The 13553-nt window shown below is 41.4% G+C and overlaps 1 protein-coding gene across 4 annotated transcripts in view; it reads right to left on the bottom strand.

Moving 5' to 3' along the window:
• ADAMTS9 (ADAM metallopeptidase with thrombospondin type 1 motif 9) overlaps positions 1 to 13553 on the bottom strand; it is a 165140-nt gene that overhangs the window by 115978 nt on the left and 35609 nt on the right. For all 4 annotated transcript variants that reach the window (XM_014859294.3, XM_070493017.1, XM_070493019.1 and 1 more), the window contains 4 exons: positions 12031 to 12177; positions 10670 to 10811; positions 8582 to 8686; positions 2378 to 2523 (listed from right to left, as the gene is read on the bottom strand). In XM_014859294.3, the coding sequence (XP_014714780.3) occupies positions 2378 to 2523; positions 8582 to 8686; positions 10670 to 10811; positions 12031 to 12177 (540 nt within the window). The remainder of the gene's footprint in view (positions 1 to 2377; positions 2524 to 8581; positions 8687 to 10669; positions 10812 to 12030; positions 12178 to 13553) is intronic.

Below are 13553 nucleotides of genomic sequence, written 5' to 3'. Positions count from 1 at the left end.
TTTTCCCTGTTCTGTGTCCTTTCCTCTTGTCCAGTTGACTTCCCCAGTGCCAGCGTAACCTCAGTTTTCAGAGGCAGACTCCTTCCTTCACTCACAGGGACATCCTAAAGTGCAAATCACTTGGAGGAGTCTTAATGCAATGCTGTGGGCGCTGACACGCAACTGGAGGACTGTATTATTTTAAAACCTCCCATAGCAAACAGCAAGGACAAGGCCCTCTCCTCGAAGTCTTTAAGGATGGGTCCTAACTTCTGAATGGGAGGGTCTCTGCTGCACTTGGAAGCTCAAGATCCTCTCCCGCTGAGACCTTTAGACGGGGTAATCTGTCTGGCCCATTCCCATTACAGAGTGATTGATCTCTCTCCACTTTCCACATTACTTCTAGAATTGCTCTAAGACTTAAAAAAAAAAAAAAAAAAAAGACCAAACACTTCTTTTGAATGGACCATTCTTGAGTCAAAATTTCAAGTGTCTACTGTTTGCAATATCCATACTCTCATGATAATAATAGCTTCTTCTTATAATAATAATTTGGCTCAATGTAGCCACCGAGGTGTTTTTAATTTTCAATAATTCATCATAGTTGTTATTAGCTTAAGATGTTTTATTTTAAAACTTCAACAATATAAGCAGTTAGGATAGAGAATTGATTTTAAAAAACAAGTTATGGAACTATATATATATATATATAGTATGACCTTTATTTTATATGATATGTCTTATTTCATAATACATATTACACCTATGGTCTTTTTTAAAAGTCTGAAATGATACACGTCAAGCTGTTTTTCACTGATTGTTTCTGGTGTAGACAGGGTGGGGGGGTAAGAAAAATGATGACAGAATTTTTCTATATCATATAGTTTTATGTCAGAACTTTTTGAAAGCATACACTATATTTATGCTAGAAAAAAATAATACAAAATGTAGATTCTATGGAAAATCTAATGTTTACTAGTTCATATCGACAGCTACAGTGTAGTTTTATGGACCAGAGTCTATGCCTTATAGCTTTTCAGTGTCTTCTACAGAGACTAATATTATATGGACATGAAATAAACATTGGACTGTGAACAAAATTAAATTCAAATAAATGGATCATCCTCTGTGATTCATACTACAGAGTATTTATTTAGACCAGGGCTTGCAACCCAGTAGTTTTGCCATGTTTAGCTATGTTCTTTTCAGTTCATGAATTCAGATTTTCTTATAAAAAATCTGGAAGCTTTGTCAACACTAGGCCCTTTTCCTATCTGGGGACAATCAGCTAGATCTGAGTAGCACCCTGCACTTGGTCTCCACCACAAGGCAATAAAACCCCACTGGACTTTGTTACTTTACCTGCTTGCTTCTTGCTAAAATTCAACCTGTTATCCCTGATGTAGGCTGATAAAAATAAATGAGTACTTCTGGAAAAAATCATTTTACATAATCCCAAAGCAGCTGGTTCTTAAAAAGCATTGTTGATTTATACGTCTAAAAACTATCCCTATTCTGTGAAGCTTCCTTGGGCTCCCCAGCCTGTATAGGTTCAATGGCAATAACATCATGTATTCTTTTTCGATTCCTTTAAGCTTTATACATCTTAGGTCCACACAAAATTGCATCTGTTCATTCTTACAATGAAGACAGCGATTTTTTAATCTACTTAAATAAGCAACTTCCCCTCAAAACACATGTCTACCATGATGGATGCTGGGAAAAAAAACCCATTGACATTGTTTGAATGTGTAACTCCTAACAAGGTTGGCTGGTAGAAGCAGCCATGGTCACCTAACAAGAATTATCGCAACAGCGGGACACTCCCAGTCTACAAGCTGTCAGGTGGCGGGATGGAGACTTCCGGTGTCTCAGCTCTAAAACAACTAGATTGCATCACAACGTAATTACTGACTTGGGCTTCCAGGTCCTTCAGCATCTGCCGCATGCAGCCTGGGAATCTGTGTACCCTTTTCAGCAATTCAGTGGCTAACCGGAAAGGGTACATTTAACGCCAAGCTGCACGGAAATGTCCGATTTCTTTGTTTCCCCGGGAACAATCAATCTGTTGATTTTGTTGGCATGCTCTCGCCAGTTCAGGGGGCAGTAAGCTATGCCTAACGGTCAAAATCGTTCAACAGGCCAACCAACACAAAACCTCTACTGCTTGGTAGACAAAACTTTCAATAATAAAGGATCATGGGAGAAAAATAATAACAAAGAGGAGAGGTACCTGGGGATAAAGAGCTCGGACACCATCGCTCTAAGCAACCCTACAAGTCCACCCGCTCTCAAACTCGGAAAGAGCTCTTCCGCTGCCTCCCCACTACACGACTCCCTTCAGGAAGTCCTGAGTCCCGCTCTCCCAGTAACAAGAGCTGTGAGCCCGAGGACTTACTCTGGTCTGTTGCACTCTCGAATGGCTGTTTTGATGCCCCCTCCGCATGTTCGTGAGCAGGTTCCAAAGTGACTCCAACTTCCCCAGGATCCATCAGTCACGGGGACCTCCATTTCTTTGGGAACACAAAATCCAAACTTGCAGTGCTGTATTTAATAAGGGGAACAGTGAGGGAGAGCTCGGTGCTGCAGACATTGTAGGACCCGCTGTCCTTTTAAAAATACCATTCTTTAATTGTTTTCCACGTCCTGGTTTGAAATGCTGCAAATTTCATCATGTACGTGAATGATGGAAACTGTAGGGATCTTAATCTCATACCCATCGATTTTAGCCTATGTCTTTATTTGCCACTTGCTTGGATAAAAGTGGCCAATGAGTGGTTGGCTCCAGGCTGTCCGGGTAACTCCAACGGCCAGCTTCGAAGTGCTCAATTAGTATACGCGGAGAAATGAGCAGTGGAAATGGGCAGACTGGTTGCAGATAGGGCCAAAATGAGTTACTAAATTTGCATAGTCAATCCCCATTAACAAGGCCCAGAGATGCTGCAAGCCTGGTAAGATATAAGGCGTTACTGCTCCCCATGGATTTGAAAACCCAATTTTAATTAAATGGGAGAGAAAAAAAGCTAGTTACACCATTCCTATGAACTCACTCCGCCAAAGCCCACAGGATGGGACTAAAGCAAAACGGACACATTACAGGGAGCCCTAAACTTTATCGCTTTTTTGTTACTAATGGTTTCAGATTCTTCAGGCTGGAGCAGGAAGAAGGCCATGATGTTCAAAACAAAACTAAACAAAATACAACTCCTCAGCAGGACAATGGGGGTCGAGAAGCCCATTTCAACCCTCTGCCATTGTTGGGGTGTGAGGCCCTGACACAAAGCCGAGGTCACTGAGCAGTGGACAAAGGAAGAGTGGCAGCAGAGACGGCAGGAGGGTGACGCCCTGCGGCTCGCTCAGATCTCTGAAGCGGAGCTGGTGGCGGCTGCCGTGAGTTATCCACGGGGAGGACACAGGCGCAGAGGGAAGAGGCGAGGGGCCACGAAGGCCGGGCGGTGCGCGTGTGTGGGGAAGGTGGACAAACAAAACGCAGGTGACGCTCTCAGTCGGAAGGGCTGGCCCCAGGAAAGGCTCGGGGAACAATTATTTAAACAGTGCAATTACACCTTCTCTATTCTGCAGCGCCTTCTCCCTTGTAATTATCCTTTTCGGGTATCTGAGGACATGTCCCTTTCCCTGGGCTGTTTGGCTGAGGCTTAAAAGCTTCTGCACTCAAAGAATCCTGGGCAACTCTGTACCCAAGAAACGTGGGTAGAAGCAGAAGTGACCATGTCACTCCCTGAAATCATTTCATATCTGCCTTTATAGCGGTCTCAAACATCTCTGGGAACACACACACATAAAAACAAATATGAGAGAGGCGGCTGGGTCTAGAGCACCACTCTCCAGTAAGAGTGTAACGTGAGCCACATATACAATTTAAACATTTCTAGAAGCCACATTAAAAGAAGTAAAAAGAAAACTGAAATTAATTTTAACATCTTTTTTTAGCTCAAAAGATCTGACATTATTATTTCTATATGTAATCAATTTAAAATTATAAGTGAATTTTTTAGACTCTTTTTTTCATACTAGGTCTTCAACACCTGGTATGTATTTTCGCTTAAGCACATCTCAGCTCAGACTGACATTTCAAGTGCTCCCTGGCTATGGGTGGCTAGCGGCTGCCATACTGGACGGTGCAGGTCATTGAGGTCATTTCGCAGGGAGACGGTCTGGTGGTGAGTGGTGGCTCTGTGACCTTGGGTGAGTCACCGAGCTCTGCTTCCATAGCTGAAAAATGGGGACCTCCAGCCAAAGTTGGCTTGAGTATAACATGAGACTATGTATCTAAAGCACCTAGTACCCAGGGGTACTGAGCACACAGGGGACCCAACTTAAGAAGGTTTGTGACAATAACGGCAAATATTTACATAGCACTTGGTATTCGTCAGACATTGTTCTAAGCATTATATCTACTAACTTACTTAATTCTCACAGCACATCATGAAGGAGGCACTATCAATGCCCCCATTTCTACAGAAAAGAAAATGGAGGCACAGAGGGGTTGATGCTAAACATCTGGTACAGGGCCAAGCTGATGCTGAAACACAGACAGTCTGACTCAGGAGTGCATACTTTAAGGGTGACACAGGCTGTCTCTCAATTGTGAGCAAAGGGGAACAATTTTTGACAGCTAAATACTGAACTTTAAAACAAAAGCAAGATTAATGAGATGGTTAGCTGAGACTGAGACTCCAGGTTGTCCACCCAATATCCATTCTCTCCTTCATCCTTGGTAACAGAATCTATATTTCCCAGAATTCCTATACAGACAGGAGTGGTCAAAGAGATGTCAGCAGAATTCACTAGGTGAGATTCCCAAGACGTCCTTTTGCCCCTTTGTTCGTTGCCCTTTGGCTGCATTCTGCCTGGAACTTGGAGTTGATGGCTGGAGCTGCAGCAACTCTTTTGTGGCCTTGAGGATGGAAGCCATTTACATATAGTAGTGGAGCAGAAATAAATTAGGAATCTGGGTCTCTGATGATTTTGGGGAGCTGCCATAACAGTTCCATAACCTGTCTAGCTCTGGACTAGGTTTTTTTGTGTGTCGGAAAGAGAACCAATTTGCTTACACTACTATAATTGAGTCTGACCTGAACAAAATTCCTAACTAATATACAATTGAGATGATAGCTGATGCCCCAATACAGCCCTCAAATCTTGGTGCCAGATACACATTTTATAAATTCTACAAACTAAGGAGAAATTCCTATGATTATTCAGGGATTTTAACAATGACAGGTTGCCTGGAAATACATTATTTCCCTCTTGACACTTTAGTCTTCAGTCTGTTGAGCTCTCTGTTCTATAGACTCTACTTTCACATAAGAACAAACTCTAAAGTGACCATAATTCTCAGTGGGCATTATCATAAACTTCAGAGCAAAATAAGGACCCAGGTTTACCAGAATGCTGCCATTCAGCACTGCATTCAGATGTCCCCATACAGTACCTTTTTTAAAGAAAACTTCCACTTAGAAACTGTTCTGTGAATTAAACATTTCATATTGCTGTGACATTAACAGGTGTCCAAAGGGGAAGAAGACCCTCAAAGGAATAGGGGAAGTGCTTGAGGTGACACAGGCTGGAAATGGGGGCTGTCTGGCAAATATGTACCAAGGTAGTCTATTTTACCAGGTAAATTTGACAAACAACTGTTACGTGCTGGAACAGCCATTATGTCATAACAAAGCATTAAGTGGCTGGTGGAGCCTGAGGTAAAATATAGTCCGTCTTCCCTAAAAGTGTCCAGAATCATGTAAGTGATATTTAACATAAATGTATCTTTTTTTAAGAGGTTGGAAGAGGGATTTAGAGGTCAAATTTTGTCCCAAGGAGGTTTAAAACAAAAAAGTTTCAAACCTCAGACTCACAAACAGGGTTAAAATGAAAATGTTAATGGACTTAACAAGAGAATGGAGAAAATAAAGGGCATCAGAGAGTCATTCATCAAAATAACATTGTGTCAGCAGCTCAAGACAGATTACTGCTGAGGGAGCAGGGCAGAAAGGAGAGAAAGAAAAAAAAATTAACCTAGCAGTAAAGGGAGTCAGAATTTACTAGAAAAAAGGCGTATGGTTTTACTGCCAATTCTATGAAAATAAAAAACAAAATGAAAAAACACAAAGAATTTCTACGCCAACATATCCACCATCTTTGGCATCTGTAAAGTGCATAAAGACTCTTCAGGGGCACAAACACACATATACCCACATCTTTAATAAAAGCTGCTAGACTTGGCCACTTTTCTAAAACAAACTGAAACCTATCCGTTTCTCTGCATAGTTGCTTCTCCCAAAGTGTTCCGAGCCTGCCTTCTGGGATACCTGGATGTCTCCTGCTCTCGCTGGACACAAGCATGCACGGAAAAAATTTTCCGAAAGATTCCTAAATTTTTCCATCCCTCAGGTATAAGATTACCCTGCAATCCCTTATCTTCTGCTTCTATTACAAAAACAGAAGATGGGATGGGGGCTGGCCCTGTGGCCGAGTGGTTAAGTTCACGCGCTCCGCTGCAGTTTCGTTGGTTTGAATCCTGGATACGGACATGGCACTGCTCATCAAACCACGCTGAGGCAGCGTCCCACATGCCACAACCAGAAGGACCCACAACGAAGAATATACAACTATGTACTGGGGGGCTTTGGGGAGAAAAAGGAAAAAAAAATCTTTAAAAAAGAAAAAAAAGAAGATGGGAAAAAGGCACAACAGACATCCTCCACAATGTTCCAGGATAATAACATGTCTCAGAAGCAGACATGGTAGGTAGGTGCATCAGACTGACCAAGAAGCATGAGACAATACCACCGATTTTTCTAAGCTCAAACAGATTCAATTTAAGCAATATCGTTGGCTGGCTCTACTCAAACCAACTAACCAAGCTGTCAACTAAGCATCATGTCTACTGTCATCTCCTATCAACTGGTAGCAGCTGTCTGGGTTGGTCACTGTGTTTAGAAAGACTCTGAGGCCACATCTTCATTTTGTAAGAATGAGTGAATTCTTATTGGTTTCCATAGAAACCTGAGAACCATATTCTCACTCAAACCTATGATCCTTTGGCCATCAACATATGAGTTAAATGTCCCATAAAAAGTGAAAGATTCACTCTGGCAAAGAGATCTGTTTCTTTGTAAGCTAATGAAAGGTGCAGAAGCTGTTCTGTCTATGTCTGTGATAGTTTGGGTCCGGCTGTTATCGGAGAAAGCTGTATTCTCAATTGCTGAGGTTCTAGCCATCGAGAACTGAGACCCTGAGCGGACTTAGTCACCAATTGAAGTGGAACATAAAAATCGTCTTCACTGTAATATTTCATTTTGTATCCAATTTTATATTTTTCAAATAACGTTCATACCCTCTAGGTCATCTAACTTTATAACCACCCTGAGAGATGAGAGAGAAAACCACTAGTCTTGCTGTTTGACCACGGGAAACTGAAGGAGCTCAGCAAGCTTGAGACACAGCCGCTCCAGTAGACTGTGCGGGCCCTTCAGACAAAGCAAAGGAGGGAATTAGGGTATGGAGGGGTGGGGGGACCCTGCCCCAAATGGGCCGAGTGACCTTGGGCAAGTCACTCCTTTTATAGGTCTGTTCCCTATCTATAAAATCAGGGAAGGGAGAATTAAATTCCGTCATCTCCCAGGACCCTTCCATGGAAACATCCTGGGTGCTAACAATTCTACAAGGTAAAGTGGAGGAAAACAAAATGAGATGAGAATAAAATATTAAAAGTGAGTAAAGTGGGCAACGTGAAGAAGAGAGAAGACAGGAAAAATATATGTAAGGATGACAAGAGACTGAAGACTATGGTCCAGAGATTGCATCACTGGTAAGTGACAGAAAGCGATTTTCCATATGGATAAAAAAAAATCAGAGTTTATGTCTAAAAATTTCTGTAACCAAAGTTTTTGGGTGACGACAATGATGATCATATCACTAACATACTACCTCTTTTTTTAGACAGACACCAGGTGCAGAAGGTTGCATTAATTATACTCCTAGGTGTGTAGGACACTGTAATCAATGTGCCATACAAGTGGCAGATTTTGTTTGGTTATTAACAAATAAGTGGGAACCATTTTAACCAGCTCAGAATCTGGATTTGGATATATCCCAGGTGACGTCACAGCTCCTTAAAGGGACCAACACATGTTGGTAAAAGCCTGGCGTTTCAAGAGAGAATGCAGAAAATTTACCATATTTCTGTATTTCCTTGATTTTAACATGCTCCAGCAACTTAATAATAGCCTTCCACTGCCATCTCCAAAAGAGAGAGAAAGAAGAAAAAGAAACACTACCTCACACTAAATGCACCCATAAATTGAAAAGCAGATTGGGATTTCAGAAATGTTAAAATGAGAAAAAATATGTCTTAAAATTGAGGCAATAGTGATAGCTATGTCTCTCACATCAGTATTAGGCTATAAGGTGAGTTTTCACAATTTTCAATAGCAAAGCTGAACCTCCTGCCTCAAAAAACTATTACGCGTGCTAAAACACACTGCATTAACTCATATTCTAAACAGTGGGGACAGAGCCTACAGGCAAAATCCTGCCCATTTCTCCCCAAGACAGAAGGCCGGGTCGGGGTGTTACTTGCCTTTCCAGGCTCACACTCGGTCCCGTCGGCCCAGGGCGTGTGCTGAGTCCGGCAGCCTTTGTGCGCTCCATCCACGTTATTGCACCAGAGCCGTCTACACTGCATCTGCTCGATTCAGTTGAATGACAATTCAGCGACAGTGTGATCAGACAGTATCAAATTAGGCAAGGACTGCTTTCAACTACTGTTTTGACAATGATATAGTGTAGCTTGGAAAGGGACTTGTTTTTTCTTGGTATGATAAATGATAAAAGAGTCCAGGGGATAGAGAGAGTAGCCCATGAGACACATTTCCCCATGCCTGGCAGGACTTGAGGTGGTGTCAAAGGGGAACTACTATGCATCAGAAACACACATGGTGTCATCTGATCCTCAGTAACACCTCCCCAACTCACAGACGAGGAAACTGAGGCTCACGAAGACTAAGGAGCACGCTTACTATCACCCTGGAATTGTGTGATCTGAGTTTAGGTTTGCGATGAGCTGTGCCTGGAGGGTAGGCTTTGAGTTATGTTGTGATTAGCTGTGATTTGAGTTGAGGTTTGGCTTGAAGCCAAAACTAGTGTTTTTCTTTTTTCTACTAAGCCATATCTTATCATAATCATATTATAACTCTTTCCTAGGGCTTTTCGGGGTTGTCAGACGAGAGAAGGGACAAAATATTGTGAAATATTTCAGGCATTCAAAACAATAACATAATGGATACCCATGTACCCACCACCCAACTAAGAAAAGAAGACTTCACAGGCACAGCTGGAACCCTGTATACTCACCCTCCACCCCAATGTCTTCCCCTTCTCCCCAGAGGTGAGCACTGCCCTAGTGTTCATCAGTTCACCATTCCCAGCGCTTTTATTACAAATGTATAAATACTTAACAATAATATACAGCATTTCAGTCTTCAACAAAGAATCATTCAGCATTTCATGATACATTGATATATCTCGCAACTTTCTTTTTTTTCCCCTCTACACACTATGTCTTTTAGATTTATCCAAGTTGATATATTTAGCTCTTTTTCAGGGCATACATTTTAAAGATAATTTTTCCCCTGATTATTAAAATAAAGCATGCTCATAGTAAAAAAATCCAAAAGGTACTATTTTTTAAAAAATAGGAAAAGAGCCTCAAATGAGCCAGTCTTTTCTGAAGCTTTCTCCCCTCCCGTTTCACAGTTGAGAACTGTATTAGAGAAACAATTATTCTGGAAAATAATTGTTTATCCTGTTATTTTAACTTAATGCTATCACAGGAACACGTTTCCATGGGTAGTTCATTTTCAATTGTTGTATAATATTCCATGAAAGGGAGATGCTATTCCACTTTTCTATTGTTGGGCATTTGATTACTCCTAATATTTGCCATCATGAGTAACCCAGAAATGGGTATAATCATTTTACTCAAAAATTTTTACTATTTCCATAGAATCACTGTACTTCCAATTCACCACACTATCTCTGAAGTCTCTCCCAGCATAATAAACACTCCAAGGGACAGAATGAGGCACCCCATAGAAGCACAGTTCTGCTCATCTGCATCCTGATAACCACTGGATCATATCATTGGTCCAAATGTCCACGACACATACATCAAAATATCCCAACCTGCCAGCTTGAGCTACCACCAGAAATGATTTCAAGCCCGAGGTGGTCACAGGACACAGCCTTGATAAGCTAAAACAGGGAGTCAGCTTTGTCTCATGAATGACTTTTACTGGTCACCCGCATAGGTCAATGGACATGAAAGGAGATAAGGAGAGAAAACGGCTGAGGTCTGCCATTACCACCTCTGTAACCTTGTCCTCTATGGGCCTCAATTTCCCACTTGTAAAATGAAAATGATAATGGCATCTCCCTTCTGGGCTCTCATGAGAGTGAAACAAGAAGCGTAGGGGAAGCACCATCTGACTCTGGGCACCATTACTCTTGATCACCATCATCATTATTGCCATTGTCATTAATAGTCAATGGACCATTCTCAACTCTTCCATGAGTGGCTTATATTAGAATGAGAATCCAATAGAAAATTATGAATAAAAAGAAGTCCAGAATCAATTTATGAGGGCAGAAACGGTCCCCAAACACTTACCATATATGGGCACACCTGAGAACCTGGTCCAAAAATCAATTCACATTGTTTATTCACGTTGTAAAGGAGGCCTGGCAGTTGGGGAGGCAAAGGGTAGGGTCTGGATTCAGGTTCGTTAAGCAAACACTCGCCGTAACCAGTGCTATGGGAAGCAGAAAGATACAGATGGTGAGATCAGTGGCTGAGACTGACTGTCAGGGGCTCCAGATGAACGGGAAGCCCATCCCACCATTTTAATGGTAGAGAGAAGAGTTCCTTTTTTAATACTTGTTTTATCCTTTTCATCCAAGGTTGAGTGCAGAAGCTGAGGCTATATTTTTGGTGTATCCTTGTTCGTGGAATCAGTGGCGATACATACAACATAGTCAGTAGGAAATAAGTATCTGTTACAGCCTTTATCACATTCCGGACAATTATCTGTTTATTTTTTGCTATCTTCTCCAATAGACTATAAGTTCAGAGGGGCAAAGATAGTGCCCTTTTCATCTAAGCATGGGGCCCTGTCCATAGCAAGAGTTGTTTAGTACATGTTTGCTGAAGAGATGAGTGAGCGAACCAACAACTACAGCAAGAAACAGTTTAGATCGTCTGGTTAAAAAGAAAAACAGCCACCCTCTGGTTCTTTGACTTTTCTGCAAACACTTCTTCTGGAAAATTCACACCCGGTGAGTTCTGATTAATAAAGCCCCCTCTTCCCTGTGGTTGGAGAAATATACACCCAGTGACCTTGGGACAATCACTTAACCTTTCGTACATCTGGGAGGGAAGAGCAATAAATCTGTGACACAGGGATATTGTATAATGTAATTGAATCTTTGAGCAGCCTGGCAGGAAGCTTAAAAAGCAAAACAAGAAAAGAAAAGAGAGAAGGAGAGAGAGGGAGAGGGGGAATGAGAGAGAGAGAATGTTTTCAGTTCAAGAACACAGAGGTCTGTGGCAAGTTTCATCCACCCACATAACCTTCTTTGGGGTCATCTCACCACGCTACCCCTTTCCAAGCCAAAATCACCAAGTTAGAAGCCCATAAATACTTGTGGCCTTCCTTTATCATGTAATCACATTGATAGTCCCTCCCCCAGGACCTGAACAGATTCCATAGCTTTCCCAAGAATGAAGCAACATTTACATACTCTCTTTAAGATCCCAACCTTTTCTTTGGCTCAGTCTGTAATCTTCTAAATTCTGGCGAGGGTATGAATTGCACAGATGTCAGAGAGTATTTTTTTTTCCTCCTCCAAGGAATGTCAACAAAAATAACAACTCAAAGGAATGCTTGACTCTACATTTTCTTTCCCACAATTAATTCACTACATGGAGGCAAGACACTAGAAGCCTGTGCTAAAAGAAAGTTCAAGTCTTACTCTAAAAATTCAGTGATATATTTTCGACTACACTTGGACCACATCCAGGGGTTGGTGTAGAAGTTCAAGGTTGGAGCCATGACATGCTGGGGACTCTTTACTCCTTCTTCTTTGCACTTGTTGTTGTCGTCATGAGGCATGTTAAACCTAAGGCCAGTGAGACAATGATGAGAATGTCAATAAACACCAAGGGATAGAACTATCATTATTGCTTCAAGAATGCATCTGTTTAAGAGAAAAAATGAACTGACTACTGCATTGTGGATAAAAATCTGAATCCTGGTGAGCAGAGCGATCAATTACTGGATGATTCAAAATGGAGTGTAGAATAAAACATAATTCTCACTCAATTTAATACAAAGTGTCTTTTATATATATATAAAAGATGTGGATTCGTCCATTATTTGGTTTAAGTGTGCTTTTTGGAATTGCAGAGGCTCTGAACATGCTGTAGTTGGTGCTAGAATACAGTGGTTGGAATTCCTAATAAGCTGTTAAAGGCCAATTTATAGAGTCAAGAGTTTGGCAGGTTATGATAATGTTGTGAATATAAAGAGTCAGTCAAGTGTCAAAACTTGAAGCCAAAAGCTTTCTAATAAGAGGCTCACTATGGGTCTTGGCATCTCCTCCTTTTTGGGTCAGGTTGACAAATGATATAACCGGGTAGGTATATCATTATAGAGGTATGCAAAGTTCGTGCACAACAAAACCGATTAGGGAAAGCTGCAAGCATGGAAACCAGAAGCATGCCACTTCAATTGGCTTAACTCAGAGATGGCAAAGAGTTTCATGCTTCATGCCAACACCAATTGATTGGTACTGGCTTCTTGAAAAGTTGGGCACAAAAGGATTCTTAAACTAATCCAGGTTTCGCCTGAGAGAAGGCTGTGATGGAGTGCCAATGTCCTCTTGGGCCTGGGAGGTAACTCAGCAGCAGCTTTAACACATATTTGCCATTCTTGGCTTAGCCAGAGGAAGTGGGGAAAAAAATGATAGGAAGCATTTCTTAATCCAGAAACATTACTCCTATGACCCACATGGTAATTATCCATTGGGTAACAAGCGCAGAGGGGCTGTCCTCTCCAGATGACTGTTCCCAATCACAAGATTGATGCATAGGATTAATTTAGCATTTAGGGAGGAATTCCCTTCACTAGTTCATCCTGAGATATGGAAATAAGCGAGTCAGACAGAAGTTTGTAGACTTGCTTCATATAAAAGTAAAAACTGGGATAAATGTCCCTGAAGTCCATTCCATTAATTTTCTCTCGTGTTTGGTTTTCTTTTCCTTCTAAAAATTCAGGCCCCTCAATCACTGCCAGATGGAATAACTACCAGATGGAAATCATGAGATGGAAAAATTCAAACTGTCTTGGTTGAACTTAATAGTAGTTCTTAATGCCATTTTCTTAAAAAGAACAACAGCTCAGATTTCCAGTTCCCAACTACATATCGGTGTAATATATAGATCAACAAATGTAATACAAGCAAAGCATTCAAATCTTAGCTGTTTGTTTCGCTCT

The sequence above is a fragment of the Equus asinus genome, chromosome 21, assembly GCF_041296235.1.
Source record: "Equus asinus isolate D_3611 breed Donkey chromosome 21, EquAss-T2T_v2, whole genome shotgun sequence".
NCBI lineage: Eukaryota > Metazoa > Chordata > Mammalia > Perissodactyla > Equidae > Equus > Equus asinus.
Note: the sequence above shows the minus strand (reverse complement) of the source record. Positions and strands in the feature narration are given on the sequence as shown.